General features: G+C 43.5%; 2 protein-coding genes across 2 annotated transcripts; both read left to right on the top strand.

Moving 5' to 3' along the window:
* The first annotated feature begins 184 nt into the window (after positions 1-184).
* LOC119013824 (keratin, type I cytoskeletal 19-like) lies at positions 185-4,954 on the top strand. Its single transcript, XM_037088695.1, has 7 exons — positions 185-391; positions 1,796-1,924; positions 3,135-3,217; positions 3,295-3,454; positions 3,533-3,688; positions 3,799-3,930; positions 4,706-4,954. The coding sequence occupies exons 1-7, from the start codon at positions 185-187 to the stop codon at positions 4,952-4,954; spliced, it is 1,116 nt and encodes a 371-aa protein (XP_036944590.1).
* Positions 4,955-7,378: 2,424 nt separating this feature from the next.
* LOC119013357 (hornerin-like) lies at positions 7,379-11,716 on the top strand. The gene is made up of 2 exons (XM_037087796.1): positions 7,379-10,630; positions 10,968-11,716. The coding sequence occupies exons 1-2, from the start codon at positions 7,669-7,671 to the stop codon at positions 11,033-11,035; spliced, it is 3,030 nt and encodes a 1,009-aa protein (XP_036943691.1). The 5' UTR covers positions 7,379-7,668; the 3' UTR covers positions 11,036-11,716.
* Positions 11,717-13,335: the final 1,619 nt, after the last annotated feature.

Below are 13,335 nucleotides of genomic sequence, written 5' to 3'. Positions count from 1 at the left end.
ATCCACAGCGGGGAGTTTACACAGCTGAGGAGGAGACATGTAGCTGCACACTGAGACAGAACCACCTGCATCCAGAGCCGGATCTAAGCAGAGAATGTTTTAAAGGAGCAGTGCATGAAAAAGAGGACACCTGAGTCTCAATGTGACATCCAGACATAAAAACTAAACTCACCTGAGCGGCGAGATGTCACCGTGGCAGCTTCTCCGAGCCAGCAGAGCGACCCAGGCAGCTGTGGGTTACCGGGTCCGTCATGCATCTGGAGGTTCGGTCCATTACAGCACAGCTCCTGTTGCTGCTGATGCTTTGGACAGCAGCAGGAGCTTCTGTCTGTCCACAGAGAAAGCCACCATGCAGCAGCTGAACAGCAGGCTGGCATCGTACCTGCAGCAGGTAGGAACACAAACTGTCCTGATCGATCCAACAACTGCACAAAAACACTTCAGTTAACCTGAGACTGTGACGAGATGATCATTAATGCCTCAAACTGACATAAGCGCAGAGTCAGTATGTTTTAAAGATCAAGAGAATATAAAAGTTGCAGGTTTTTAAATGGAGTTTTGCGTGTCAGACGCAGGCGCTGTGTTTGTTTTGAGATTTCACTTCTGCTTCTGATTCTTCAATGCATGAGATGAAAACCTGACTGCTCATACAGCTGACGGACCCAACAGCACACACACCAGCACACACACACTGAGATCCACAGACGAGATTAAAGATCGTTTTAAAAGCAGACAAACATTAAAAACAACAGATTAAATAATCAGTTTGTTTTGACTGAAGTTGCCTGAAATAGTTTGTGTGTTGTAATTCCAAGTTAAGTCAACATGTCAGTAATGAGCCTAAATGTTTTAACTATCAACACAACATGAAAGTAGTAGATTTTTATATGGAGTTTTGAATGGACGGAAGCAACTGACTGTGTTTAAGAGTTCTTGTCTTTACATCTGCTTTTTACTGTTTGATGAAACAGGTGAAACAGCTGATGACTCACCAACAGCTAACAAACACCACAATTAAACTAAAAATCACAAATGAAGATTCATTATAGTTTAAAGAGCAAGGAAACATTAAAATACCAGATTTCTTAATGGAGTTCTGCCTCGACTGGGTTCAGCTTGTGTTTTATTATTCCAAAGCTGAACTATGTAAAGAACCAACATGTTTTGATCACGCAAACATAATAGTTGCAGATCTTTAAATGGAGTTTTGAATGGGCTGAATCAGGCACAGTGTTTGTGTAGTGATGACTACCAGATGGATCTAACAACAGAACTGAAGACCGCAATTAACCTGAAATTCATAAGTGAGGATTAATTAAGGTCTAAGAGCAGGTAAACATAAAAACATCACATTTCTTAATGGAGTTCTGCTTTTATATTTCTTTGGTGAGTGAGGTGGAAATTTGACTATAGTTCTGTAAATTATAATATTATTAAGAACGCTAAAAGAAGGCAGACGTCTCAGTCGAGTTCTACACAAACTAAAACATTCAGCCTCCGCAAGATTTTGAGAACTTTAACTTCTGACGTTTATTTCCACAAAAGTGGCAGATTTTTAAAAGGAGTGAATGAACTGAAGCATCCACAGTTTTGTTTATGTTCCTCCAGGTGCAAAATCAATAAATGATCATTTTAATGATGCATCATGGGAAATAAAGTAGTAAAGGAAGTTAGAAAAGACGAAACAAACCCATCGAAGGAGCAGAGGTTCAGTCTGTGCTGAAGATCAACACAGCAACAAACACATCATCATCACAGCTGATCATTTCTCGTCTCATCTGATTGGTTGATGCAGGTCCAGTGTCTGGAGGCGGCCAATCAGAAGCTGGAGTGTCAGATCCAGGAGGAGCTGGACAAGAAGTGTCCTGGAGAGCTGAGAGAGCTGGACGGACACCTGAGCACAGTGTCCCTGCTGCAGGACCAGGTCAGCTCAGCACCCTGTCACAGACACACAAGTACAAACAACCTAACCACACAAATGAATACACAAAACTAATCAAATGTAATTCACAGTTCACTGAAATAATCAAATAATCCATAACAACCACAATAGAGTACTTGTAAGTACTGGTTCTGGTTTCTGTAAGTGAGTGAACTGAATCTTTCCTCCACCACTGCAGATGTTATTTTAACAGCATAAATGAAGACAAACAGCGCCTGAACATGACACACAGTCAAACCCCTTTTTGTCCTGGGGCTGAACGTGGATTATAATCAGGACCAAACAGAGTTCTGAACAGTTCAGATTCAGGGATGATGCTAAAGTTCAGGCTGGTTGCAACTCGTTTAGCTCTCGTGTGTCTCTTTAAAGGTCGGACAGGCTGAGACGAGTCTGACTCACTTCTGAAATGTCAGAGATTAAGTCTGAACTTTAACATATAGTCTAACAATAACAGTGTTTTTATAAATGACCAATTATCTCCGAACAGACAAAAAGATTCTGCCTCGAGGACACAAAGTGAGTCTGAGGAGTGTGTTCAACAAGTCTGAGAGCAGCTTGACATTTAATTTGTTCTGGTGACTTCCTGTCCTCTTCTGGTCAAACAGGAACGTAACAATTAAAACACAGACACAAAGATTTTCTGTTGTTCAACACCAACCAGTATATTCACTGCACCTATTCAAATCATCTGGTACACGATGGTTTGATGTTTTTCTACTGCAAGACGAACAAGTACTGAGTCAAAATCTAAAATGACGAATTTCAAATCCCAAAAAGTCAAGACCAACAAGCACAAAAAGTCCCAAATCAAGTTCATAATCACAAACCAACCCCCACGTCCACCTGAAAACCAAGTCCAACAAGTCAAGAGTCAAGATCAAACCCAAGACCAACAAGTCCTCAGTCGTGTTAAGAAGACCAAGTCCCAAATCAAGATCAACAAGTCCAAAGCTGCCCACAGTTTTTAGAAGTTGAAGAGCGAGTCGATTCCTTCCGACTTAAGCTGGTATTTAATTAAAAGTCAAGCGCATCTCTTGACTAGAGTCTGACTGCAGTCTCAGATGTATGACTGCAGTCCCAGATGTATGACTCTAGTCCACGCCCTCTGACTCTGGCCACAACAACTGTACAACTGTAGAAGCAGTGTAACTGTTGTAGTGTAACTGTTCCTCTCTTCTTCTCTTACGTGCAGATCAGTGATTGTCTCTCGGCCCAGGCTCAGGTGAAGCTGCAGCTGCTCAGTACAGAGCTCACCATCTTTGACTTCAACGTCAGGTAGATGCACACACCTTCAGCATGCACATACAGAGCACATCTATATTTCCCATCTTCATCCCCTGCTGTGTGTACAGGACTGAAAAGGAACGTGAGCGCCGTGGCTATCTGGAGGCGGAGCTTAATGACCTGAGGCTGCTGAAGGAGGAGCTGCAGGTCCACAAACTGCCGGAGATCCAAAGTCTGCTGAACGACCAATCGCAACAACTGACGGGCCTGCAGATACAACACCAACAGGTAAGAAAATGAAACACTCACCTGGATTATTCAAATGAACAAACTGCATCCATATCATGTTTTTGTTTACCTGTCCAGGACATGCAGGTTGTCCTGTCCCAGATGTCAGGAGGCATCACTGTGGAGATGCATCCTGCCCAGACGTTAGACCTGATCCAGCAGCTGGACCATCTGAGACACACGAGTGTGGCGCTGCTCGACAAGAACCAGAGCGAGCATTGGTTCAACACCCAGGTGGACGAACATCAACAACATCAGTTTTAAATATTCTTTAAGCACGGTTCTCCATCTGAGAGGGTTTATAATGTGTACAGACAGCATCTAATCAGGTGTGTTGTGTTCAGGTATCCATGCTGAGTTCTCCTGAGGTGACCTTTGACCCTCCAGCAGAGTCAGAGGTCATTCAGGCCGAGCTGGAGGAACTGAGGAGAACAGCAGCGAGTCTTGAAGAAGAGCTGAGACAACTCCAGGCTCTGGTGAGAGAAAAGTACTAGACTTTGAAAATGGATGTTGGATGTTAACACACAAACATAGAATCTGTTCAGACATCGTTGAATTGTGGTTTGAGTGACCACTTGTGATCAGATGTCACTTCCCCAACAAACAAACCCGTCCATCACTGAGACAAACAGACTCCATGTTTCTACTCAAAGACAGAAAGAAGTTCATGTAGATCATTTGCTGAATTAACAAGAAGGTCCAAATAATGCAGAATGAGTCAGAGACAGAGTTTCACAGAGTTTATAAAGTGTCTCCAACTCAACAACTCACTAAACTGACACATTTGTTAAGGGAGTCTGGGGACTTTCTCCACGGGGACAAAGAAGTCGCCTATATTGTTCCTGTTTAGTGTCTTTGTAACGTGACATGTTTAGATCAATAACATGTTTCTTCTTTCATAAATGGAGTGTAAATGGTGAAATCAGTGTAAACAGTGTGTTCAAACAGCTGATCAGTGTTGGCAGGTAAGACTTTAGCACTTTAGACACAGAAGCAGACAGGCTGGTACAGACATGCTGCCACAAACTGACACTTTTTACAAGGAGACAAACAACTTCAGCTGAAACATTTAATGCTGAATTTACAACAAGGACACAATGATTCAGAATCTGTTCGCTCTAAATCTAAAATCACTGAATTCTTTAATGGAGTCTGGTGATTTTGTTTTGATAAATCAGCAGAAGAAGGACCAACAGGCACAAAATGCTAACAGGCAGCATCGGTCCTGTTTATCTGTCTGTCTGTCTGTAGAACATAGTGTTGGAGGCCTCTGGTCTGGACCAGAACGAGTCCTTTGTCCAGCAGCTGGAAGTCCTTCAGCAGAGAGCAGACAGTCTGTGCTGGGACCTGGACTCAGTGTTGCAGGCTACAGCTCAGCAGGCTGCAGACCAGCAGACCCTGCTGGACATCACAACCAGACTGGAGACTGAGATACAAGACTACAGGAGACTGCTGGATGGACTGAGCCCAAAGCGGTATGAGATGATGATAACTGAATAGCCTCTCCAATAGGCTAACATACGTGTTAAATTCTCCAACAGTGACAGTTCAAGCAGCCTACCAATCATAATATCTATTTATTACGTGGTCTTTTGCGTCCTAATTGGGATTCCTAGGAAATTCCTCTCATTCTTATTTTTTTGTCGTTATAATTTTTTCACAGGGTCTCAAGTCTTCACCCAAACTCTGTGGCTAACGTCACATCCTTCTGTGTTTCAACAAGCCCCTCTCCCCTCAGGAGAAACTTCACAGTGAACAAAGCAGCCAGTGCTCAGGGAGGAAGTCTCAAAATGACTGGGGTTCAGGCTGTCTCTAGAGGCCACATCTATACGGTTGGACAAACACCTATCGGTGCCCCACTTTCAGAAACAGTGACCATAGTACACGCAATCAGGGTCCACAACCAATATCCAAACAACACACCGGTGACATCGATTAATACTTCAAACTGGACCAGCTCATTCCAAAAGTCTGAAAACCAGAGAACAGCAGCTATTCCCGAAAGGAAAATCAACAGGCAGAGCAGCCCAGGTGAAGATAAAAATCATGATTTGAGGAATTCATCCATTGTTAGTACCCAGGTCAGCCAAGGTAAAGACCAGAGAGTCATTGTCAAAGATTCTAAACTGGTGACAAATGCTGCACAAGGAATCAGCAAGTTGTTTCCTGAAACACAATCTGTCGGGAGTGCTGAAGTTCAGGGTTCAAGTTTAAAACCAGAAACTTTCACTTCCAAACCAACTAGTCTAGAAGCTGTTTTGCAGGCTAATAAATCAGAGACAAATATTCAGACAGACATCAGCAGAAACATTATATGTGCTGAGCCAGAAGTAAAGCAAGGATCACATTCCAAAACACATACAACCACAACTGATCACAGAGACAAAGAGACAGAAACTGTGGTGTCAGCTGAAATTATTTGCACCAAGCATTCCCTTGAGGCTAAGAACCAGGATCCTGCAGAAGTTGTGTCTTTGAGTCTGAAGACTCCAACAGAAGCAGTCAGAGATGAAGGGGAAATTGCTGTTAGCGCATCCATTGTCTCTGACTCTCAAGTTCTTAGGTGTGTGGAGGCTCAGGCTCAGCTCTCTGGTGATATGACTCTTGAAGTAAAAAGACAAGAAAAGAAGCAAGAAGAAGACGTAGGGGGAGTAGAAGGTACCTTGCTTGCACCCAGTGAAGAAAACAAAATCTTAGAAGATACAGATTCCAGCGCTGGGTCCAGCATTGCAACTGCTTCTTCCGGTAGCCCACACAGCAATGACAATGTTGAGACTAAAACCACTGAAGGAACCATCACATTGATTCCTGAAATGGAATCTATCACGAGTACCACTATTCAGGTGAAACCAGACACGTTTGCATCCAAAGAAACCCCCAGAGAGGCAGATTTTCAGGCTACTAAAACAGAGACAAACATTCAAACAGTGATCACCAAAACCCTTCTTTGTGCAGAACCAGAAGTAAAGCAAGGACCGAATATGGGACATACAAAAATAAATGATCCAAGCAAACAAACTGCTGCAGAAGTAAAGAAAGAAACACAAACTATGATATCAACTCAAATTAATTATACAGAGGACTCCATCCAGACCAAGAATCAGGAATCTAAACAGGTTGAGTCTTTGAAACTGATGACTCCAACAGAAGTTGTAGTGGATGCAAGGGAACTTGCCATCAAAGAATCAGCTGCCTCTGAATCTCGAAGTCTTGTTTTTTCAGAGGCTCAGGGTAAGGACTCTGGTGACTTCACTCGGATGGATAACAGGAAAGTAGAAAGACAAGGGAGGAACCAAGAAGAAGGAGCAGTAGAAGTAGAACGTACTTTACTTGTGCCCAGTGTAAACAACAAAGTCATAGGGGATACAGATACAAGGTCAAGCACCACAACTGCTCCATCCAGTAGTCCCAATAACAAAGAGAGTAAAACTACACAAAGAACCATTGCATCGGATTCTCACACACAATCTGTCAGGCATGCCGCTGTTCAGGCAAAATCAGAAACCTTTGCATCTGAAGAAACCTCTACAGAGGCAGATTTGCAGGCTAATCAGACAAGGACAAATATTCAAACAGTGATCACCAGAACCCTTCTCTGTGCAGAACCAGCAGTACAGCAAGGACCAGATATGACGTATACAGCAATAAGTGATCCCAGCAAACAAACTGTTGCAGAAGTAAAGAAAGAGATAGAAACAGTGATTTCAACTCAAAGTAATTGCACAGAGGGCTCCATTGAGGCCAAGTGCCAGGATCCTGCAGATGTTGTATCTATGAGTCTGAAGTCTCCAACTGAAGCAGTCGGGGATGCAGGAGAAATTGTGGTTACAGCATCCGTTGTCTCTGAATCCCAAACTCTTAAGTCTGAGAAGACTCAGGACGAGTTCTCTGGTGACTTGACTTTGTTAACTGAGGAAGTAATAAGACAAGAAAAGAAGCGAGAAGAAGTAGAAGGTACTTTGCTTGTCCCCAATGAAGAAAACACATTCATAGAGTATGTAGATACAAGGTCCAGCATCGCAACTGCTTCGTCCAGTATCCCAGACAGCAATGTCAACCTTGAGAGTAAAACTGCACAAGGTACCATTGCATTGGTTCCTGACACACACTCAGTCAGGAGTGTTGCTGTTCAGGCAAAGCCAGAAACCCTTGCATCCAAAGAAACCTCCACAGAGCCAGATTTGCAGGTTACTAAAACAGGAACAAACATTCAAATGGTGATCACAAGAACCCTTTGTGCAGAACCAACAATACAGCAAGGACCAGATTTGACATATACAGCAAAAAGTGATCCCAGCAAACAAACTGCTGCGGAGGCAAAGAAAGAGGCAGAAACACTGATTTCAACTCAAATTAACTGCACAGATGGTTCAATCGAGGCTAAGAACCAGGAATCTGCGCAGGTTGTGTCTTTGGGTCTGGAGACTCGAACAGAAGCATTTGGGAATGGAGGGGAAGTTGGGGTTACAGCATCTGTGTTCCGTGAATCTGTAATTCTTAGGTCTGAGGAGGCTCAGGGTAAAGTCTCCTGTGACTTGACTGTGATGGATAACAAGGATGTAGAAAGACCAGAGATGAAGGGAGAAGTAGTCCAAGTGGAAAGTACTTTGTTTGTCCCAAGCTTAGAACAGAGTTTGGCATTGTCTAATGCATCCAATAGTGAATTAAACAAACTCATAGAAGATGCAGAGATAGGATCATCTGGCAGTCCAGACATCAATGACTTTGAGAGTAAAACTGCAAGTATAGAGCGTTTGAGGAAAGTAGAATCAGAGGTGGACAAGAGGAAAGTACTCATTGGTTTTCATGATACAAACAAGGTTAAGGACGACTCTACTAATATGGGCAATCAGTCAAAAAAGTGTGCAGGTGGAACAGATTCTGTTGTGGCTTTGAGTTCTTCCGACACTGAAGAGCTGCTAAATCCAAGAGAGGCTCATGTATCTGCAAGCCCAACAAAGCCAGACGTATGTCTGAGCCTCATTGAAAAAGAGTTGTTAATGAGTACCACAGATCAAATATTTCGTCCAGTTGATCTCGAAGAGCATATTACAAGTCCTGATTCTCTTTTGAGTCCAAATGACTCAGAACAATGTTTCAGTCCAGTTGAGGCTAACACGTGTCTGAGTCCAAATGGGATAGAAGAAGATGAAGAAGTATCCTTGTGTCTAACTGAGGCAAATGCAGTTGTGAGACCAGTTGAAAAATACCTTCTCTCGACAAAAGAGGAAGGCCAGTCCCTGTCGTTTGGTAAAGATCAGGGTTTGCCAGAACAGGACAGAAATGGAAAAGTCAGCATTTCAGTGAGAGATGTGGACAGTTTGTGCTTTGGATCATTTGAAGGTAGTAAAGAAAGTAGAGGTACTGTAAATGGTACAATCAATCGTAAACCTACCGGTGAAGGAATCAGCCTTCAACTTGGAGGCACAGCAGATAACAAGGCTGTCCAGAATCAAGGTGGCAGTCCAGAATGCAGGTATGGTTCGGAAAATCAGAAAGAGACTTATAAATCTGCTAGCTTTGGTAGTGTCCCTGCAAAAGCAGGAACTACCATTAGCAGTGTGGCAACTACTTCAGGAAGTATTACTACTAGCAACAGTGGTATAGCAACTAGTTCATCAGGTAAAGTCAGTGGCAATGCAGGAGTTTCTGTGAATGCAGAGGTACAGGATAGATTCCGATGTGGCAGTGGAGAGCTGATGGTTTATGGGGGCATTCTGGGGCATAAACCAATGAGCTCACCCAAGACAGGGCGCAAAGAAAGCCTGTCAGGAACAACAAGCCAGCAAGAAAGAGGGAGATTCAGCAGTAGAGGAAGTGCAGAGTGGATGGTTCATGGTAGCACTAGCTTAACCAGCAAAGGAAAAGAAAAAGGCTCATCAGTGACCCCAAATCCTGCAACAAACCCGCAAGAAACAGTGAGATTTGGAAGCAGAGGAAGTGGAAACAGCTTACACAGGACAAGGAGTGAGGAAAGCACATCAGTGCTCCTTGCAACAAGTCCGCCAGAAAAAGGAAGGTTTGGCAGTGAAGGGAGTGGAGAGTGGAGAGTCTATGGTGGGAGTCCTGGACGTATCAGCAGTTGGGCTGGCAGCAAAAGTTTACCCAAAGCAAACAGGAAGGACATTCCATCAGATGCTGCAAAACTACCTACTAGCCCACCAGGATCACAAGGAGGGGGGAGGTTCAGCAGTGGAGGCAGTGGAGAGTGGAGAGTCTATGGTGGGAGCTCTGGACGTATGAGCAGTTGGCCTGGAAGCAATAACTTACCCAAAGCAGACAGGGAAGACGTAACATCAGTGGTTGCAAAACTACCTACTAGCCCACCAGGATCACAAGGAGGAGGGAGGTTTAGTAGTGGAGGCAGTGGGGGGAGTGGAGAGTGGAGAGTCTATGGTGGGAGCTCTGGACGTATGAGCAGCTGGCCTGGCAGCAATAACTTACCCAAAGCAGACAGGGAAGAAATCCCAGCAGATGCAAAGCTAGTGACAAGCCCACCAGGATCAGTGGGAGGGCGGTTTGGTAGTGGAGGGAGTGGAGAGTGGAGAGTTTATGGTGGGAGTTCTGGACATTTGAGTAGTGCCAGTGGCGCAGACAGGGTCAGTGGAACGAGTCATAACCAAATAATCAGTCCGCCAAGCAGCCTCACAAGTAGCAGACAAAGACTCAGTAGTGTTGGTCGGCTCAGCTCAGGTGGTGTTGTCAGGCGTAGCAGCAGCGTCGGTAGTGGTGGTAGGTTAAGTGGCTCAGGTAGTAGTGGCAGGCTTAGCGGCTCGTCTGGGAGCCACAGGACTAGCACCTCGGGGAGATACGCTAGTACTGGCAGCGGTGAATGGAAGCCTGTCTACAGCTCAGCTTCAGCACATAGGAGCAGCGTGGGGAGTACAGGACGACCAGGTGCTGGGGGGGCAATTGGCAGCCAAAGAGCCCCGAGCCCTGGCGGGAAGATGAGTGTCAGCATGGGCAGCAGTAGCTCCTCTGGGTCAGGGAGGACCAACAGTGCGGGTGGGAGGGTCATTAGCAGCAGCGACCGGCCAATCAGGAGCACCGGCAGCGGAGCTGGAGGCATCAAGGAGAGGATCAGCGTTTGTAAGATGGCAGCTCTGTCGATCTCAGCAGCAGGGAGGGAGAGAAGTCAGGACAGACAGAGACAACAACAACAACAACAGACTGCAGGTGAGCACAGCTGCTTTGTGTTGACACTGTGTCAAAAGGATGAAATAGAGGGCTGAAGCCCCGCCCCTTCCTGTTCCCTTCATGGACCTTACTGATCAAACCTTTGTCTGTAGTGATTGAAGAGAGTCAGATAAAGTATTGATCCTGTCTGAACTGTGTCATGAATCACAATTAATGTTTCATCAGTTTGTCATCAAACTAATGAAACATCACACTGTGAAAATACGTCATTATAAAGTTGTCAGCGTCTTTGTCTCCTGACTTAAACATTGTAGGACTATTTCTCTCACAGTGAAAACACAGTTTATGATAATAAATAATATTCCCTCCCTTGCAGGCACCTCTCCTCTCCTCCAGCGGTGGCTGTCCACAGGGTTTGGGGTGAAAAGTGCCGGAGCAGAGTGACACCATGCTTTAACCCTGAACTCACCTGAACTCACCTGAACACACCTGAACACACCTGAACACACCTAATCACACCTGGTAACACCTGCACTCCTTCACAGATAACATAATAATAGCAGTGGTGGGGAAAGTATTGAGATCATTTACTTAAGTAGAAGTATTGATACTCCACTACTAGTAAAATAATGGGATACATGAGCACAAAATTGCTGAAAGCATCAAAACTAAAAGCATTCGATACAGAATAATTTCTTTTTGTCTGACATGTTTCTTTGTAATGTGGAGTAGAACTACACAGTAACATAAGTGGAAATACTCAAGTAGAGGTACCTTGAAAGTACTCGAGTAAATGTACTCAGTCACTTCTCACCACCGACTTATACAAATATATAAATCATTGTGCTTGTGTGTTTTATTCAGTTTTTTAAATTTCCCCCCCAAAAGTCTTGAATGCTTCCTGTTTGTTTTAACTTTAAAGAATCAATTTTAAAAATCCTGAAGATTTATTGATTTTGCAGCAACTTGTTTTTAATAATCAGAACCTCAGTTTCATGTTCTGTCACTCGAGATATCTTCTGTGGTGTTTCCTCACTGGTTTATGATATATTATATATAATGATATAATCACGCTGTAGGTTACATGTTTGTTCTCTTTATTATAAACTTTATTCTTCTCATGTGGTCATGTCTCATCATATTGTCAGTCTCTGTCTTATAAAAAAAGATCTCATTTGAACATTTTAATCTGAAAATAAATGTGACGAGGATAAACGATTGTGTCCTGTTGACTCTTGTTTGAGTCGATGAACTTCATGTGTGAAAGGCAGAAGGAACTTCATTTAAAGCAAATGGTTAGAAAAACCTCCCTCTCTGTTAGACTTCACTCTGCATATTTACAAACACAATTTTGCAAACTCAGCTGGTTTTATCAAAATACTGAACACAATTCAAAAATCCAAACACCCAAACAGCAAAACACCTCATATATCCTGCAGAATGAAGCACTGCAACCAAAACTACATGTAGAATTATCAAAATCAAACTGTTGCACCAGGTGGCACACACTTCATTCATATTACAGATGTGTGTCTAACCAGCTACACACTGTTGGACATAATGAAAAGCACTCTCATCTTCAGGATGCTTTGCCATAATACTAAAATAGTTCAGGTCCAAACCCGGATTCTGTTGAAGTTAGTACAGCACTTCTGTCTTCACGAGTTCATCCAGCCGCTCCAACATTTAATGTGTTCATGTGGAGTTGACGTTAATGTGAAGTAGATTTATTTGTTCATACAGGCTGAACTCTGTTTCTGAAGTTTCTATAATCACACGACTGTTCATCACTCTGTGTATTCACACTGATGGATTGTAACTAAGTACATTTACTCAAGTACATTTTTAGTAGGCCCAACAGAGCTGGTCCAGGGCTGTCTTCAGGTCCAGGTCTTATATAGATTCGGCTCATGGGCAGTGATCCATTGTTCACATGCACAGAAACATTTGCAGATACACACACATGCTGCTGAAGCATTTATTTTTTTATTTTTCACCAAACAAGTCAGTGCAACATGTGCACAGCAGATGTATTTACATTGGAGCGAACTCAGGTCGCTCTGATTTCTTCTGAAAGTTGTTCTTCTCTGGCCATGAGCTCCTCTACCAGCTCCGCCTCTCCCTCTTCCTCCTCTTCCTCTCTCTGCAACGTCTTTCATTGTTGTTGGAAAAAAAAGAGCTCACCTGTGGTCTGTTAGTGCTGACTTCCTGGTTGAAGTGGTAACAATTACAGTAACACCTGTTTGGCCAGGTGGCACATATAGTGGCCAGTCAGCTCGTGTAGTGTCATTTTGAATGGCAAACATGTGACTTTATCTCAGATTGTTGTGTCTCATGTAGAGAACCTTGTGTGTCTGTTTAAATATTTGTGTTATGCATGTCGTGTTAGTGTGTTAGCAACTGGAAAAAAAAACTGTAAAACAAGACGGCCTCATTCAGGACTGACGTGAAGATGAAGCTGTGTTTGTGTTTGAGCAGCAGGTGGCAGCAGAATCACAGTGATTACAGTTTTTTCCAGTTGCTAACACACTACAGTTATTCTTGATTGCTTTGACCTGCTTAAACTCACTGGGATCTACTCAGTTTTCATCATCACTGTCTCAGCAGAGCACAAGACACCTCTTGCAAATGTGTTAACCCTTTCTCATTGGACTGACACATTTCCCTCATTTTGCAGAACAGTTAACACAGATGTCATTCAAGCAGTCAAAACTCCATTGTTTTATCTATGGTAACCAAACAGA

This window comes from Acanthopagrus latus, chromosome 23 (assembly GCF_904848185.1).
Source record: "Acanthopagrus latus isolate v.2019 chromosome 23, fAcaLat1.1, whole genome shotgun sequence".
NCBI lineage: Eukaryota > Metazoa > Chordata > Actinopteri > Spariformes > Sparidae > Acanthopagrus > Acanthopagrus latus.
The sequence above is the reverse complement of the archived record's forward strand: the minus strand, read 5'-3'. Positions and strand labels throughout refer to the sequence as shown.

What these genes read in the sequence shown, in the direction of transcription:
- LOC119013357 (XM_037087796.1), top strand. Translation starts at nt 7,669, where the DNA reads ATGGTGATCACAAGAACCCTTTGTGCAGAACCAACAATACAGCAAGGA. An exon ending in ACAACAACAACAGACTGCAG is followed by an intron (nt 10,631 to 10,967) that starts GTGAGCACAGCT and finishes CCTCCCTTGCAG; the next exon opens with GCACCTCTCCTCTCCTCCAG.
- LOC119013824 (XM_037088695.1), top strand. Translation starts at nt 185, where the DNA reads ATGTCACCGTGGCAGCTTCTCCGAGCCAGCAGAGCGACCCAGGCAGCT. An exon ending in TGCAGATACAACACCAACAG is followed by an intron (nt 3,455 to 3,532) that starts GTAAGAAAATGA and finishes TTACCTGTCCAG; the next exon opens with GACATGCAGGTTGTCCTGTC. An exon ending in TGAGACAACTCCAGGCTCTG is followed by an intron (nt 3,931 to 4,705) that starts GTGAGAGAAAAG and finishes GTCTGTCTGTAG; the next exon opens with AACATAGTGTTGGAGGCCTC.